The sequence below is a fragment of the Oryctolagus cuniculus genome, chromosome 9 (genome assembly GCF_051225735.1).
Source record: "Oryctolagus cuniculus isolate XC-2025 breed Fujian yellow rabbit chromosome 9, ASM5122573v1, whole genome shotgun sequence".
In the NCBI taxonomy this organism is placed as follows: Eukaryota; Metazoa; Chordata; class Mammalia; order Lagomorpha; family Leporidae; genus Oryctolagus; species Oryctolagus cuniculus.
Window position 1 is genome coordinate 131426062 of NC_142875.1, and position 16723 is coordinate 131442784.

The 16723-nt window shown below is 44.3% G+C and overlaps 2 protein-coding genes across 9 annotated transcripts in view; one reads left to right on the forward strand and one right to left on the reverse strand.

The window, feature by feature from the left end:
• ABCD2 (ATP binding cassette subfamily D member 2) overlaps positions 1 to 13091 on the reverse strand; it is a 60753-nt gene extending 47662 nt beyond the window's left edge. The window contains exons 1-3 of one of the 5 annotated variants that reach the window (XM_008259406.5): positions 10973 to 12388; positions 8916 to 9096; positions 2218 to 2339 (exon numbers count right to left, since the gene is read on the reverse strand). In XM_008259406.5, the coding sequence (XP_008257628.4) occupies positions 2218 to 2339; positions 8916 to 9096; positions 10973 to 11926 (1257 nt within the window). In that variant the 5' untranslated portion in view covers positions 11927 to 12388. Of the gene's footprint in view, positions 1 to 2217; positions 2340 to 8915; positions 9097 to 10972 lie in introns of all 5 variants that reach the window. The other 4 variants (XM_070049651.2, XM_089304006.1, XM_089304005.1 and 1 more) reach the window with 4 other exon arrangements.
• REDIC1 (regulator of DNA class I crossover intermediates 1) overlaps positions 10542 to 16723 on the forward strand; it is a 92075-nt gene continuing 85893 nt past the window's right edge. Inside the window, exons 1-2 of one of the 4 annotated variants that reach the window (XM_070049656.2) lie at positions 10542 to 10708; positions 10810 to 10890. The gene's annotated coding sequence lies outside the window, so the exon portion shown is untranslated. The remainder of the gene's footprint in view (positions 10709 to 10809; positions 10891 to 16723) is intronic. The other 3 variants (XM_070049654.2, XM_070049658.2, XM_051850397.3) reach the window with 3 other exon arrangements.

Here is a 16723-nt window from a genome sequence, read left to right on the forward strand (position 1 = left end):
CCTATTCGTAGAGAAAAAAATTCCTAAAACCCAAAGTGGAGAGCACTTCAAGAAGCATGAGGAGGCAGTGGGTTAGTAAGCCAGGACAGAGGGTGGAACAGGCAGAGTGTCTGGAAGACACTAAGAACGGGCCCGGGCAAATTTCTTTGGGATGAAAGACAGGAGCTGTGCCCTAGAACTTGCTCCTTCTGCAGCTAACACAGACAGCATGGTGTTTTTAGATGATGTCACAGTGGTACAAAACTTTTTTAAAGTGAAAAATTCTAGATTCAAAGCAAATTCAGGCCAAATAAAGCAAAGCAGAGCCATCTAAGGAGAGGCAATGGGAAAAGACTAATGTCCTTTCTATGAGGACATTTCTTAGAGGGCAGAGTATTTTCATGTGAGAAAAACACAATTTTCATTTGTCATTTATTACATCAGAAAATCTACCCCAAAGACTGCTTTTCCAGATAATCAAAATTATTACTTGAAAAAAATGTTTTATTTGAGTTCTTTAGATACATGGCCTGAACAACTAGTTTTACTCCTTTAAAACAAAACACCTAATTAAATTAATCAGTTTTTGTAGACTTAAAAATTCTGTCAGCAAATCACAAAATTGGTAATTCTACACAGTTTATTCAAGTCTGATTTAGTAGGCAGCTAAATGTATGATGATGCTGTAGTAAATTATATTGATAGCAAAGTCACAAAAGTAATTCAAAGTGAGAACAACTGTTCAAGAGACTATCAGATAATATCCAAACTGGATAAAGTGATTTTAACTTTAGCCCCATGCTATCTGTAGGTCTTATTACCATTCTTTCAACAAATATTTGTTAACTACATACATATTCCAAGTGTTAAAATAGATATTAGGAATGACAAGATGGTTAAGACCATTGCCTGCTTTGAAGGCACACATGTCTGGTGCAGGAGACACAGCCATGATGTGCCAAATACCAGAAGTACACAGTGGTGGCGGGTGCCGCGGCTCACCCCGGGTTCTAGTCCCTGTCGGGGTGCTGGATTCTGTCCCAGTTGCTCCTTTTCCAGGCCAGCTCTCTGCTGTGGCCCGGGAGGGCAGTGGAGGATGGCCCAAGTACTTGGGCCCTGCACCCGCATGGGAGACCAGGAGGAAGCACCTGGCTCTTTGGATCGGCACAGCGCGCCAGCCACAGTGCGCCGGCTGCAGTGCGCTGGCCATGGTCGCCGTTTGGGGAGTGAACTAAAGGAGAAAGGAAGACCTTTCTCTCTGTCTCTCTCTCTCTCTCACTGTCTAACTCTGCCTGTCAAAAAAAAAAAAAAAAAAAAAAGAAAGTACACAGTGGTGACCACAGAGAATGAAGGGGCAGACAAGAGGAAGAATGGAATTGCAAGGTTTGATATGTGGTTGTCCAGGCTTCAACAACCCAGGACCGGCAAAATCTGTAAGACATGCAATATAATAAGCCAACAGGTTAGTATACATCATTTTGAGTTTTCTGCATGTGTGAACTTGCAGTGACCTGACATAGTCAATGCTATCATCATTCCCATTTTACATATGAGGAAATAGAGTTACAGATGTGTTAAGAAAGTTTACCAAGGTCACATAATTTATAAGTATGGAAGCAAGAATGTAGATTAAGGCCTTCTGGTTCCACAGTCTGTGCCTAATGGGTTATTTTAAAGATTTATTTTGAAAGAGAGAGCAAGAGAAAGGGAGAGACAGACACACACACACACACACAGAGAGAGAGAGACAGAGAGAGACAGAGACAGAGAGACAGAGAGACAGAGAGAGAGAGAGATCTTCCATCCGCTGGTTCATTCTCCAGATAGCCACAAAGGCCAGGACAAAACCAGGAGCTCCATCCTGGTCTCTCACATGAAGGGCAGGGGCATGAGCACTTAGGCCATCTGCTGCTGCTTTTCCCAGACCATTAGCAGGAAGCCAGATGGGAAGTGAGACAGCCAGGACAGGCAACTGCTTTACCTGTCATGCTACAACACAGGCCCCCCTAAGACATTATTTTAAATTTAATAAAATTATGCCATACTCTATGGAGAACAGGAGGAGTCACAAAATAAAGAGTATTAGCAGTAACACATTTGGGAGTTGCTGTCTTAGCAGTTTTTCATAGAGTGAAGATGTGTTTCCAGAATACCAAGGATACCTGGTCATTTACATTTTGCTTGAATGTCATTTATGGTACCTTCTTTCCTTCAAATGAGCAACAGAAACGCAAGTACCTCTTTGTACGAAGACATGATCCTTTCAATAGCGTCAGCACCAGAAGCCAGCAGGTTCCGTGCAGTGGTAAAGGCTTCTGTCCGTTCACTGACCATAGCTTGTTTGGGGCCATCTTCCAGGTCTAAAAGCAACCAGATATTAATTTTTCATTATATGAGCAATTTCCTAGTAATATAATTAAATGTGAAAATATAGTATTTTTACCATGTTTTACTAAACTTTGTTTTGTTTTATTGTTATACTATTATTATTTTTTAAAGATTTAAAAATCAGCGCAGCTCCAGTTGTTGTGGCCAACTAGGGGTGAACCAGCAGGTGAAAGACCTCTCTCTCTCTCTGTGCCTCTCCTGCTCTGTGTAACTCTGACTTTCAAATAACGAATTCTTAAAAATAAATAAATAAATAAATCTATAGGGCTGAGATTATTTTCATTTAGTGTGCTTTTAATCTTTTCTACATCTAAATCCCTGGTCTTACTACACCTGGGCAATAAATACTACTAGCTAGAACATAAGCCAACATTTCTGGTGGTCTCTTTCATGGAACTGTACATGAGGTGGCCATTGCGTCGTGCTTCTCTCTCAGCCCCCCGTCAACACTCCAGCCGTGTCCCACACATACAGCACTCTGTTAATTTTCTGGTATTTTGCATAGGTGACTCCTTCAAGCTTTAACACACTTCCCTCCCTTTTTTGCCTGTCTCTTTTCCCTTCCCCAGGAGTTAATTCTTTAGTACATGTTTCCCTGAAAACTCTTGTCTGCCCCTTCTAGTGGACAATAACTTCCTTAAGGGTCAAGACTATAAGTTTTCTTCTTTATTCCTAATACTCAGCGCAGTGTTGAGCACATGGTACTCCATAATGTGTACTGAATGGAAGGATGGACAGAAGCATGCATGTGTGTCTGTGTGCATGAATGGATGAACATCCCAAGTTATTGTCAGTGTAGAATTCCAGTTCAGAGTCAGGAGTTAAAATAGGTTTGAATCCAGATTCTACAACAGGCAGAGCCAGGCAATTATCTTCCCCACAGCTGCTTTTCCCTGTAAAATAGTGAAATACCAATACAGTCTCAAACAGCATGAACGACAAACGAGGTGTCACGTTCAGTGCTGTATGGTAGCTGTTACATCTTCTCCAGACACCATTGCTATTACTGAATATCTACTCAGTTTTCACCTTGTTCTCCAAAATTATCTTCTCCAGATCACTACTTTAACATTTCTATCAACATGATTCTTCACGAAGTCCTTCTATAATCACATTTCAAATTAGATGTTGCAGATAAACAGATAAATTGGTAATGATAATTTGATATAGTTTTTTGACTGAAAGGTTTTCTCCCCCAAAGCAATGCAAATATGTAATTACATAATTATCAAATATTTTAAACTTTACTTGCTTATAGAGAACTCAGCTAATTTTTAAAGGGATCCGTGAAAAACTAACTCAACAGATATTTACTAAACATTAAATGTGCAAGAAACTGGGCAAAAAACTATGGAGCATATGAGGAAAATGGGATTTGCAGGTTCTTTCATTACCTTACAGTTTAGTAGCAGAGAGAAGAAAAATTCATAAACAACTACCTGCAGGATGGACTATGATGAGAGTTAATGCCGTAAGATGTTTCTTGCTGCAAGAGACAGGAAATGCTTCATGGAGGAGCAAATTTTGAGGGAGGCCTTGAAAATGCACGTAAGTGTAACAGATCCCAAGTGCAGCAATGGTAGTGGCGCAGAGAAGGGAGATGTTAAGGAACACTGCTCGAATGACAAGTGTGGTCAGGCTGCAGTGCGCTGGCTGTCAGGCCACTGTTTCACTGAGGATCAAAATCACCCTGAGTTCACGGGTTCCTTTTAACACAGTCTGGTATGTGCCCTCCGAGTCCTACTGTTAATCACCTTTCTAGAGAACTACCACCAGGCCCCCTGGAGCTAGTCAGTCTCCCCGCAGAAGGCAAGGAAGGGCTGATGAGCACTGCTCTAAAGGGTGAAGGATGCGATCAGGTAAACAGACTGCTATTGTCGCTCCCCCTCTTCGTGGAGGAACGACACAGGACCCTGTGCTGTTCTTTCGTCTGCTCGGCCCTCCCCGGGTTTGCTGCTGGTTCTTCCCGGGTTGGCTACTGTCCCTCCACCTCCGTGGAAGGGCGGTTCCCCCTGCCACTTTCCCCACTTCCGCAGGGGAGCAGCACACCGCCGGCCGGCTCTCTCGGGGGCTGCACAGATGTTCCCCTTAGATGTTCCTGGTGCATGCTCTCTCCTCCTTTATAGTCCTCTTCCACCAATCCCAACTCGGCTGCCCACACGCCGAGTACGCTGCTCTCCTCCAATCAGGAGCAGGATCAGCTCCTGGAGGTCATCACTCAAGTTGGCAAGAGGCAGCTTCGTAGAAGCTGCTTTCTCCTCTCCCAGCGCCATATTGTGGGAGAGCAGATGCATAGAATAAGTCTTAATTCCAGTAACTTAGTCTAATCCGAGTTGCTCCCCACAGCTATGAGCATGCAGATGCTCTTGAAGACATATTCAAATGTGTAATAATTTAGGTAGCCACACACACACACACACACACAGGATTCTCAGAGGGTCCTCAGTGAACTGCTGTGTTAAAGCATTAACAATAGGGCTCATAGGGAACGTGAATGCGGATCTAAAACGATTTTATGAATGTGGGTTTAGAGGGTTGAACTGTAGTTTTTACTGCCAGCCTCTGCAGAGGAGCAAACAGATTTGCGCAGGACTGCTGCCTGACGTAGCAAGGCAATTTCCACGTTGCTCTGGCGGACTGATGCCTGTTGGGTTTCCTTCATGCTTGTGGCACTAAGTTCACAAACAGCTTCCCTGAGATCTGATGTGACTTATTCTCCTGGGGATTCTTTGGTATGTACCTTGAGAGCAGTGCCAGCACCATTTGTCTTGCACACAACAGCCAATTTGCCTGACCTCCATGACAAGGCCAGATTCTTTACTGTTGGAGACACAAACCCATGACCTAAAATACTCACTGATTTTATATCTTGGAGCAGCACATAATTTATTTTCCTCACCACATGTCTGAACTACTTTAACAAAAGTTAATTCTTTTAGATGTAACATTATACCTGTTTATTTTACTGCTATTTTGGAGTTCTGACACTAATATATATGTATTAAAACCTGGCCACATCTCTTGCTGTTTCACTGAAAGGGTGAGAAGAGATTGAAAAAGTAAGGTAATCATTATATGTTTATCAAGACCCCCAGAACTGTACAACACAGAGAGTACACCATACCTTGAATTATGGGCTTCAGCTAACAGTGTGTAAGTAAGTGCTAGTTCATAACCCGGATGTAAACAGTATGGGGAGTTACCAGGAGGAGAGGGTATCTGAGCATTCTGTACTTCAAAATAAATTTGTTTATGAACCTAAAAGTGATATAATAACAAAGTATATTATTTTAAAAATATTATCTCTCTGTACTTTTTTTCTTATAATCTGAGTTTTTTTTCTTTTTTTGTTATCTTTGTGATCTTGACAAATCTCAGGAAAAAACTGTGGCTTTCATTAACCACAAACTGTTTATAAACATGAATTTTAAATGGATTAAAATCTGAATGTGAACTGCAAAACCCAGTAAAATTCCCAGAAGTTAAACCAGGAGAATATCTTTGCAATCCTGCTGTTTATGATCAAATATTTCTTAAATATGACACAAACCCACTGATTACAGAAAACTTACTTATAGATCGGACTATATTAAAATTATGAACTCACCTTGCATACCATTAATAGAGTGAAAGTGCAGACAGAGGGGGAAAAGTGAGATTGTGCATGTGTGCCTGTGTGTGTGTGTGTCTATCTGACAAAAGAATCTGAATAATACAAAAGGACTTTGACAAATCATTAAGAACAAATTGGCCACTTTTAAGATGAGCAACAGCTTACATGTATTTCATAAGAAAACAGGGACCGGAGTTGTGGCTTAGCAGGTTACACTACTGCCTGCAGCTCCAGCATCCTGTGTGGGCACCAGTTTGAATCTCCACTGCTCCTCTTCTGATCCAGCTCCCTGCTAATGGCCAGGGAAGTCAGTGGAAGACGGCCCAAGTGCCCGGGCCCCTGCACCCGCATCAGAGTCCCCGAAGAAGCTTCTGACTCCCGGCTTCAGCCTGGCCCAGCCCAGGCCATTTAGGCTATTTGGGGTGTGAGCCAGCAGATGAAAGACCTCCCTTTCTGCCTCTCTTTCTCTGTAACTCTACCTCTCAAATAAATAAAATAAATCTTTGGAAAAGACAAGAAGAAAACACTCAGTGTTTGCTGAAACAATTACTGTTGTCTGAAGGACTGAGTGAGGGCTGTGAACCTGAGCAGGAACCTGAGCAGGAGAAAACACAGATTGGAGAGAGAATTGTGTAATTGTTGTTGGAGGGGAAAAGGAAAACGGTACTGTAGTAGGAGGGTGCTTCGAGACCTTCATGGAAATGGAACTCAACGACAAAGTAATGTTCTGGTGCAAAAAAATTGTAATCTACTTACAGTTTTTACATAATATGTGTTTTCCCTGAAGTTCTTGAAGACCCCACCTGTATACATACACATACATGTGACGGACATATGGAGTAACCTTAGATGTTACAGAATATTTAGAAGCTCACTCTCGGTTAACGATCTGTCTCATGAATTCATTTCTTCTATGAAATTATTACACTGCTGCTTTTGTTTAAAAGTTTCCTTTTGAAAGAAGCTTTTGGGAATATTTTGCCTCATTTGCATCGATGTGATCATTGTGATTTCAATAGAAAATGTTAGCATTATTTCTTTAACACGATATACTCAGGGTTTTAGGATGTATTTTTAAATATCTTATTACACCATGTCAAAAAAACTTGTTATATTATTTGCATACATTGTTTACTTCATACTGGTCTCTGTGGGGTTAATTTGTCACCATTAATAGCTGCATTTTCTCTGTTCTCTGCTGAATTCTCCAGGGTTTTCTAGTATCAGTGCACCCAAGCACCACTAACAGAATAACAAAAAATTCTGTCTCAAATATATATTCTATACGAAACCTTTAAACGAGTACTATTATTTTAATGAACATATGGTAATTTTGTCAAATTTCTTAGTAAAACTAATTTTAATGTCATAGGTTTTAAAAATGTCTTCTTTTCTCTAATATTCCTTTGAAAAGGTATTTTGTTTTATTATGATAAGATTATGGGTAAGAATCCCATAACCAGCAATGCCTTTATCATACACACATTTTTAATTATAGGATTTTTTTAAGTAAAATTTGAAAATACAAAAATCAAATTCATTTTCACCAGTGGTTCAATACACTCTATCTGTTAGGCAGCTCAATTGTGGAGTATACTTGGCGTATGTAGCATAGCACCTACCACAAAGGACTGACAAATCATAATTTACTAAAAGGAACATCTTTAGGTTAAGAATCACTCAGATTTTCCAAGCGTTTTTGTGATGATTGGTTAAAACATTGAGTCGCTGTTTCAAAATATTAAAGCATATTGCAATTTTTAAACTTGTTTACATCAGATCCTTCAAACAAAAACTATTAAACCTTAATTCTACACCAGAATTACCTGTAAAACTGTGACCCTGTGACACTATTCTGAGTGCTGCCTTTGCTTCCTAGGTAGTGACTGTTGGCGCAGGTCAAGGAAAACCTGCCCTATTCTTGGAAATCCTTACAAGCACACCCTCGGTGGCAGTCTCCCTGAGGCTGGTTTCCAGATGAGGAAACTGAGGCCGAGAGAGTCTCATTAATGCAAGAAGAGGATCCTGCTAGCAAGGGGCCCTCAAGTTGCATCCAGCTCAGTCTCCCTGCAAAGCACGTGCTTTTCCCAGCTCCCTTAACACTGAGGCCAGTTCTGGCTCAGTGATTTTTAAAGAGAGAGAGAGAAGGGTGGTTTCATTTTGGGTGAAAAGCAGAAAATGCTGCTGCTTCAACTAATTTCCTCTGTTCCTGCCAACCAAGACTCAAACTGCTGTCCAAGGATTAAACAACATGTTAGCCTCGTCTTTCTTGCCTTTATCTTTCTTGGTTATTCCAAAGGATGAAAAACATTCGTAAAAACTGTTGAGACAGTGACAGGATAGAAGTGGATTCTCACAGCTCCACACTGCCACCCTGACACCCACTTCCAGATCCTGCTACACAGGAGATTATCCGTATTACCCACAAGTCAGGGAGACCTCCTTTAGCACTTGAACACTCCTTGAAACCATTGCTGCTTGCCTAGTGGAGCCAGCTAACTTCTCAATCACAAATCAGGACAAATTCAAGGACGCATTGTTTATGGACTAAATGAATGGAATGTGCAGAACCAAAGCTGACTATCACACAAGAGGGGAGCTTGCGTCATATTCTTTCTCAAGGTGTTAATGTATTTTGGGGCTGAATGTGCAGAATCATGCAGTCTTAAACTGCTCAAGGTCAGTGTCCAGAGACACTGCATCAGAGATCTCCGAAATGTCTCCAAAGCGGGACAATCTTTTGTACCACTTGTCTCCTTTTTCCCATACTGCTGGGCTATGACTGGACACGCCGAAGTCGGCCATGGTTTCTGACTGTGAATATTTATAGAAAAGCGATGGTTCTTACTTTTACTCATAGAAAACCAGCAACAACGACACCTTGAAGAGAAACAACGTCAAGCACATATTCGCTATTAAGCTTAAATGCCATTACCACCGTCTGCAAAGCCCGTCGCAGTGATAATAGGTATAGCCACCATAATGAGTCCGCTGCTGCTCCACACATACTTCATCAGGAACTGCTCGATCATGATGTACCACAGGCGCTTGGATAAGAGAAGGTTCATCTGGTCGGCCAGAGCTCTGTAGCTCTTCTGCAGTTGCTTCATTTCAACCTACAGAGGAGAAATGAGAAGAGGATGAACTAGCAGGGGCGATACAAGTAAATACCGTGTGTGCCATCTTCCTGAGCTCACAGTTTATTGTGAAAACAAGTTACCTATCCCACCATTCTGGGTTGGTTTGTTTCATCATGAGCAAGCCAGAGAGGATAAGGGATTATAAATCAGGTCTTTTGATGGCTATTGTCTCCGCCTTATACCTGAATATCAATCAAAATTGTGCTCAAAAACTCAACTGCTACAGACCACTTTCAGGTGTGTTTCCTCTCCTGGAAGCCCCCCTCCATGCCGCTCTGGCTTGAGGTCTCTGGTGCTAATAAATCTTTCTTTTTAAAATCTAAAAAAAAAAAAAACAAAACAAAAAAAAAAAAAAAAAAAAAACCCCTCCACCACAAACAAACAAAAATTAAAAAAAAACCCACTGTGTGTGTTTGAGAATGTTCTTTAAGTATATGCAGATACTCCTTTATTTTACTCAGTACAGCGTTATGTGTGAGTCGTAATAGCCAAGACTAATAGCAGAATTAGTAATTTTTATTTAGTTTTGGTTATACCTGTATTATAAAAAATTTATTATTCCCAGTGAACATAATGCTAGGTATAAAGTGCATGCCAGTGATTTACAATTTGATTTCCAATGATGTTATAAGATGTTAAAACTAAATGATACTCTGTAATATATGATCAAACAATGTTTGAGCCATATTCTTCCCTATCACACCAAAATATCTGAAAATAAACACATGACAAACTTATGCATAAACTTCACTTTTGAACTATTTCAGTTTATTAGATTTTTGTCTTTTATGCAAGAAGCCTACAGCGTACCATAAATAACCTCACTGGGTTCAATGATTCAAAAAGAATGACAAATCAATATGATTAAAACAGCATATGAGGCTAATTTTCCTGCTGGAGTAGAAATCCTAAATGTGCCTTAAATTGTCTTCAGACTAGCTGTGCTGTGTTAAAAAGCCCAGTAATTACCAATGCATTAAAAATTAAACCTTTCTGCTTCATGGTTAAAACACCAGCTTCCACTTCATTTGTCAGGTCATCCCCTGCAAACAGTCAATATTCAGTCATGGACTGTGGGTTTATGTAATTTGGCTAATTGTGCTAGAGACTTGCTTAGTCTTGAAAAATCTTTACTTTTAATGCCCTAGAACTTCCTTTCCTCTCATCTCAGCTTCTCCTGTCATTTCAGCTTTTTCCTCAAAGCTAGACACAATTTCATCCCAGCGTCTGTTAAAGTTTGTGTCACAATATAGTATTAAACATGAAACACAAGTACTGGCAATGCTGATTTATGAGACGCTATGCTGAGCTTTTCAGTATGTAGGACACTCCGTTGCTGGCCAGACATGCAAAATTGTCAACATTTTCTCCCATGTGGAAGCTGGGTGTTCCTCCCTCTTGGCTCTCGACAGAAACCACCCGACAACCACAGAGAATACTCAGACCACCACAAGTGTCCCATCTCAGTGCAAACGTGTTCACTCCTGTCCTCCAAAGACATATTTCCTCGTCAAGTGCTAAACCGCCTACCGGCTCAGGATTTAAATTTGGGAAAATGCTTTTGAGATAACTAAGGGGCATACTTACAGTAAGTAACTGAGGCTAACCAGACTGCTTTTTTATTTTAAGTGCTGAAAATGCTAACTCACAAAACTTTAAGAAAGTTTGCATTGTCTCATTCTTAACCAGCCTGTGACGAAGACAGGACCACGACGACACCTGGATCTTAGTGCGGGTTGAGAAGTCAGAGGAATCAGAGACGCTGAAGGGGTGGGTAACAGATGGTGTGTGGCACCGCGGGGGCAGGTTGAACGGCCTCGCGTTGCACCTGCTACCTTATTGTCTGTCTTACCTTGTGTCCTCTGTAGAAGGCAATTTCTTCCACGTTGGCGATAATCCTGGAGTGCACGTACCGCAGGTAGCCTTTCCGGTGGGCCTCTTCGGCCACCAGTTTGCCAAATCTGGGAGAGCAGGCTTTCAACACCTTGGCCGTGGCGTACACCACCAGCCCCGCCAGCACGGTGGGCCCGATGGGGCTGGCCCCTCTGGACCTGGCGGTCCGGATGAGGGTGTAGGACGTGAGGATCACGTCCAGGACGGGCTTGGTCAGGTTGGAGTACAGGTGGGCCACGGACTGCGCGAACATCATGATGTCGTCGGTCAGGGACTGGTCGGGGTTCGCCAGCCTCCCGTCCATGTTGATCACCTTGTAGTAAGTCTGGTCTGCGAAGTAGGTCTCGTAGGCGTGGTCCACCAGGCGCGTCCGGAAGGCCAGCGCCAGCTTGCATTCCAGGTAGCGGATGGCGCTGTTGACGAACGTGGCCGGGATGGCGATCATCAGCCACTTGGCCAGCTGCACCGCGAAGGAGCGCGGCTGCTTCTCCACGATGCTCTTCACGATCTTCCCGTCCAGGCCGGCCACGTAGATGGACAGAAACGTCCTGGAGACCAGGGCCACCGAGTGCAGGCACAGCCACCCGCTCTCGGGGCTCACGAGTTTCGGGAAGAGGATCTTCCGGAGTGCCCGGAGCTGGTGCAAGAAAGCCGCGTCCACCGCGGGCGAGCGCGCCTCGCAGCCGCCCTCGGCCTCGGTGCAGTGCCGCAGCTCCCCGGCGCCTGCAGCCCGGCGGCGGCGGGCGGCTGCTGCCGTCTTCCTGCCGGCGCCGGCCGGCCGCAGGCGCTTGTCCAGCACCGGGTAGAGCGTCTTCAGCGCGTACGCCGCGGCCAGCAGGCAGGCAGCCCTCCTGGCGGCGCTCGACCGGGGCCATCGTCCCCGGGCGGCCGCCGCGCTGAGCATGGGGGTCATCTTCCTCCGGGAGCCGCGCCGGCTTCGGCGAGGAGCCGCGTCAAGGGAGCATGCTCGGGCGGGGGCTCCGGCAAACCTGGCAGCGCCCCGCAGCCCGCAGCGGCGGCGCCGGTCGCCGTCCCGCCTCGGCTGTCAGCCGGGAGCGCCGGGCTCACTCAGCCGCATCCGTCCTCCGGGAGGGTCCCCGCAGAGGCGCCGGCCGCGCCGGGCTCCGCCCGCCAGGGCCCCTCATTGGCTGCCGGGGCGCTTCCCTCGGAGCCTGGAAAATGAGGGGAGAGAGAGAGCGAGCGAGAGAGAGCGAGAGAGCGAGCCGGCGGCGCCGGAGCCTCGCACGTCGGAGTGGAGAGAGTTAAACGTCTATTTTGGGAGAGGGCGGACGCGGCCGGGCGCCGCCGCCACTGAGCATGCTCCGCGCCTCGGAGCCCGCGCGCGTTTGAGCCGGGACCCCCGACGCCGCGGGGAGAGCGGCGGGGCAAGGGGCCGGGGTCGGGGTCGGGGCGGCCGAGCAGGAGGGGACCCGGGGGAACGCAGAGAGCCGACGGCCAAAGCCCCGCTGCGTCTGCGGGAGCGCCCGCTCGCTCCTGGGGTTTCACGGAAGATTCCAGAAGCCCGCAGAGACGTTGTAGGGGGGCTTTGCCTTGTGGCAGTGAACGGGCGGGAAGTCGGTGGGACCCGAAGCGGGTCTCGGCTGCACCTGGCGCCCCTTCCCCGGGCGGCTGGTGAATGTAGCTGTGCACTCGTGTGCACTTGCAAGGTGAATGTGGGTTAGAGGAGTGCCGAGCACTTCTTGAGTTACAGATTGTCTCAACACCAGACAGGTCATGTGCGAGTCCAGCTGCAATTGCGTGGCAGAAATAGCTTCCCCAAGAGCTTCCTTTTTTTTCCTTCAAGGATTCCTCGTCTTCTGCCAATTTCTGTTTGTTTTATTTAGGCTTGGAGGTGTTACTGGCTACTTCCTATTGCCATTTTTGTTATTTGATAAAAACAACAGTGTTAAAAAAAAAAAAAAAGTAAAGCCCCGCATATCCCTAATAAAGGATTTAAAGTGCTTGAAGCTAAGCAAACTTTTGCCCATTTTTAAAAGATACACAGAGTATTGTGTGCAAGGCTGGGTGTATTTTTGCATGTGGGGAAATTTTTTGCCCCGCCCCCAATATAAATACACGTTTTTGGTCGATAAGCGTTAAGATAGAAGAGGGCCCGGCTGGTGCTGTGACACAATAGGCTAAACCTATTCCAATCCAGCTCTCTGCTGTGGCCTGGGAAAGCAGGAGAAGATGGCCCAAGTGCTTGTGCCCCTGCACCATGTGGGCGACCTGGAGGAAGCTCCTGGCTCCTGATAAGCTCAGTTGCAGCTGTTACAGCCATTTGGAGAGTGAGCCCCAGAATGGAGGAAAGTTTCTGTCTCTCCCTCTGTCTGTCACTGTTCCTCTGAAGTAAACAAATAATAATAAAAAAAATCAAAAGAAAAGAAATGCCTGCGTGAATCAGTGTAAAAAAATAAAGAACAGAGTTTGGAGCATTGCAACTGGTGGACCAACTCTAAACTGCCATTTATTTTTGTATCACCTCTAAATAATAATTTTCACAGTTTAAAGTAGTTCAAACTATATAAAAAGAATATTTTGTGATGTAGAAGTTGTATGAAAATTTTCCATGTTGGTAAATACATTTTATTGGGACAGCCACACCCATTTATTTACTTCTTGTGCATGGCTTATTTCAAGTCACGGTGGCCCAGCTGAATGGTTGCAATGGAGACTGGCCCTTTACAGAAGCTTGCAAACCTCTGTGCTAGAATAGAAAACCTGTGTCCATGTTGAATGATCATCATTATTCAGTTTGTAATGATCAACAACTATTCTCATTTTTATAACTGACAATATTCTTAACCTTTTATTTATCTATTTTAAAATATTTATTTGAGAAACAGAATTATAGACAGAGAGGGCGAAATGGAGATTTCTTTCATCTGCTGGTTCACTCCCAAATGGCCACAAAGGCTGAAACTGAGCTGATCTGAAGCCAGGAGCTTCTTCTGAGTCACCCATGTGGTACAGGGGCCCAAGGACTTGGGCCATCCTCTCCTGCTTTCCCAGGCACATTAGCAGAGAGCTGGATCAGAAATGAAGCAGCTGGGGCTCAAACTGATGCCTATATAGCATGCTGGTGCCACAGACAGAGGCTTAACCTACCAGGTCACAGCACCAGCCCCTATTCTTAACCTTTTAAAACTTTTCTTTCTTATGCACTTTTATTATTTTGAAGAATCATCATAGATCTTTTCATTTGTTTCATTCAATTTAGCAGATTTATTAATACTTGAATCTCAAGTTCCCACAGGCCTCCTTGATAGTTGCTTTGTTAACAGCACACTCTGTTACTTCATTATGACTGTTTAAGCCTGTATGTGGAGATCATAGGGCCATAATAGCTACTGTTAAATGCTGTTATTCATAAATTCTTGCTTTCGATTTATGCAAAATAAGATGGCATTACATTTGTAATGGTAATCATTTGTGTCACATCTCCTGACAGCTAAATAGAGAAAGGTGAATTGTGACAGAACAGGTTGAGGGTCAGGGTAGATCTGACTCTGGGTGATTATGGCAGGATGTTCAGTCAGGCGGGGATGCGTGGGTCAGACAGCAGCTGGCAGTGCAGGCGAGTGACTTACATCACCAGCAGCCAAATCAGGGATGGAGCAGGGCAGTGGGACATGTAGAATCCAAGAATTTAATAACACGTACCTGTAGGCACATCAGTGACTGTCTCATAATGAGGCTAGGAGGTAGGAAAAGCTGCTAATGCATGGCGACAGAGACTTGAGAATGAAGAATTGGGTATGAGGAAACTGATCGAGATAGAAATTTCATTACCAAAATCATGGTAGGAGGCGAGCTGAAGGTCAGTTACTAAAATATGGAGTCTAAGCTCAAGCCTTCAGACAATTCTAAGGAAAGATTCAAGATAGGAAGTCATCAAGATAGGAAGTCATCGAGGCACTTATTTTAGGAAATATACAACCCTTGAGAGACTAAGATTTTCAAAGTGCTTCTTTCACTTTTGTTTTTTAAATTGGCTGTGTGTTACTAAAGCAAATTCCAATCTAGGAGAGAAAAAGGAGGTTAAAAATTCACTAGTTGAAGAACCTTAAAAATCAAACCAAGATGGAGTGACCTAAGCCAATACCATTAAAAACAAGAAGTTATCTTTGCCCCAAATAAAATTAAAGTTTAAAAATTATAGCCCTAAACTTTTTCCCCCAAAGCTAAAATTAGGTGCAGCTATAAAAATAAGGGACCCTATGCTTAGCTAGCTGCGACACTTGTGCCTGGCTGTGCTAAGACCTAACCCAGTTTGTATGCCTCCTAATACTCAAATAACGGTGTGGGAAGTGGGACGCTGCTCTCCCACCAGGGGAACGAAGGGAGCGAGATGTCATCCCCCTCAGGGTGAACAAGATGGCGCTGGCAGGGAAAGGAACTGCTAAAGAAGTAAACAACAAAATGGCGATGAGGTGCATGCCGTATCCCGTAGCTGATTGGATAGAGGACGCATGCCCTTCACATGATCAGCTCAAGGACTGGACTGCTGTGTGCATGGACTCTATAGTGCTTTTGATTGGTCGCTGCGGGTATATAGACCGTGTGGCTCTGTGCTGGGGCGCTCTCTGGACTCCCGAGTTCAGGAGGCCTGTCTGCGCAGATGCCGAATAAATCCTCTTGCTTTTGCATCAGCCGGTCTGGACTCTGAGTCTTTGGGGTGTGCCTCTTGACGTGTTAGCATCCTCACTCTGAGGGTCTAACATAGTAACTGTAGTAAACATACTTGGGCCTAATTTCCACTCAAGCTTCTCAACTTGTATTTATATGTAAAACATTAAAATTTTCTTGAAGGAAGAAGTTATCCTAGAAAAAGAAATTGAACATGACAAATAAAACTTCTAAAAGCAATAATTTTTAAATCACTCTGCTCTCAACCGTAATACTCTCCTAGAAACAACCAATAAACATACAAAAGTAGTGTTAAATAGATATCATATATATTAGAGAATATATTAGAAAAAATATATGGATACTTCGTAAGCTATAAAATATCAGAAATTATTGTAATACAGATAATGACATATACATCTATGTGAGCTATACAAATATATACTATAAATTATATATGTACTATATATCTAGGTTATAAATCATCAGAAAGTAAACCATTTTTAGAAATAAGTACAGATCATGGGAGACCAGGAAAAGCACCTGGCTCCTGGCTCCTGGCATCGGATCAGCGCGGTGCGCCGGCCGCAGCGCGCCGGCCGTGGCGGCCATTGGAGGGTGAACCAACGGCAAAGGAAGACCTTTCTCTCTGTCTCTCTCTCTCACTGTCCACTCTGCCTGTCAAAAAAAAAATAAATTAATAAAATAAAATAAAATAAATAAGTACAGATCATTAGGCCGCTAACCTACGTCAGGTTTGGTCAAGCTTTCAGAAGCCCGGGAAGCGCAGGGCACACCATGGCCACAGTGCTTGCCAGCGACTGCTCGCTGGGCACTGGGACTCCCGTTCTGAAGGACTCTGAGCATGCAGTCTACACTGGAACGGAGGCCGCCTCTTCAGGGTCAGTGATCCCCGCGTCGGCCCTTCCCATGTTTTCTCAGTTCCAGCAGTGACTAGTCCCCGGGTAGACATCATGACGTTGGAGACGCCCAGAAACTCTATGCGACCACTCGGCACTTGCTACTTCCTCAGGCTCGCCTGGCCTCAGAGGCGGAAACTTGTCAGGTGCGGGCTGGCCGG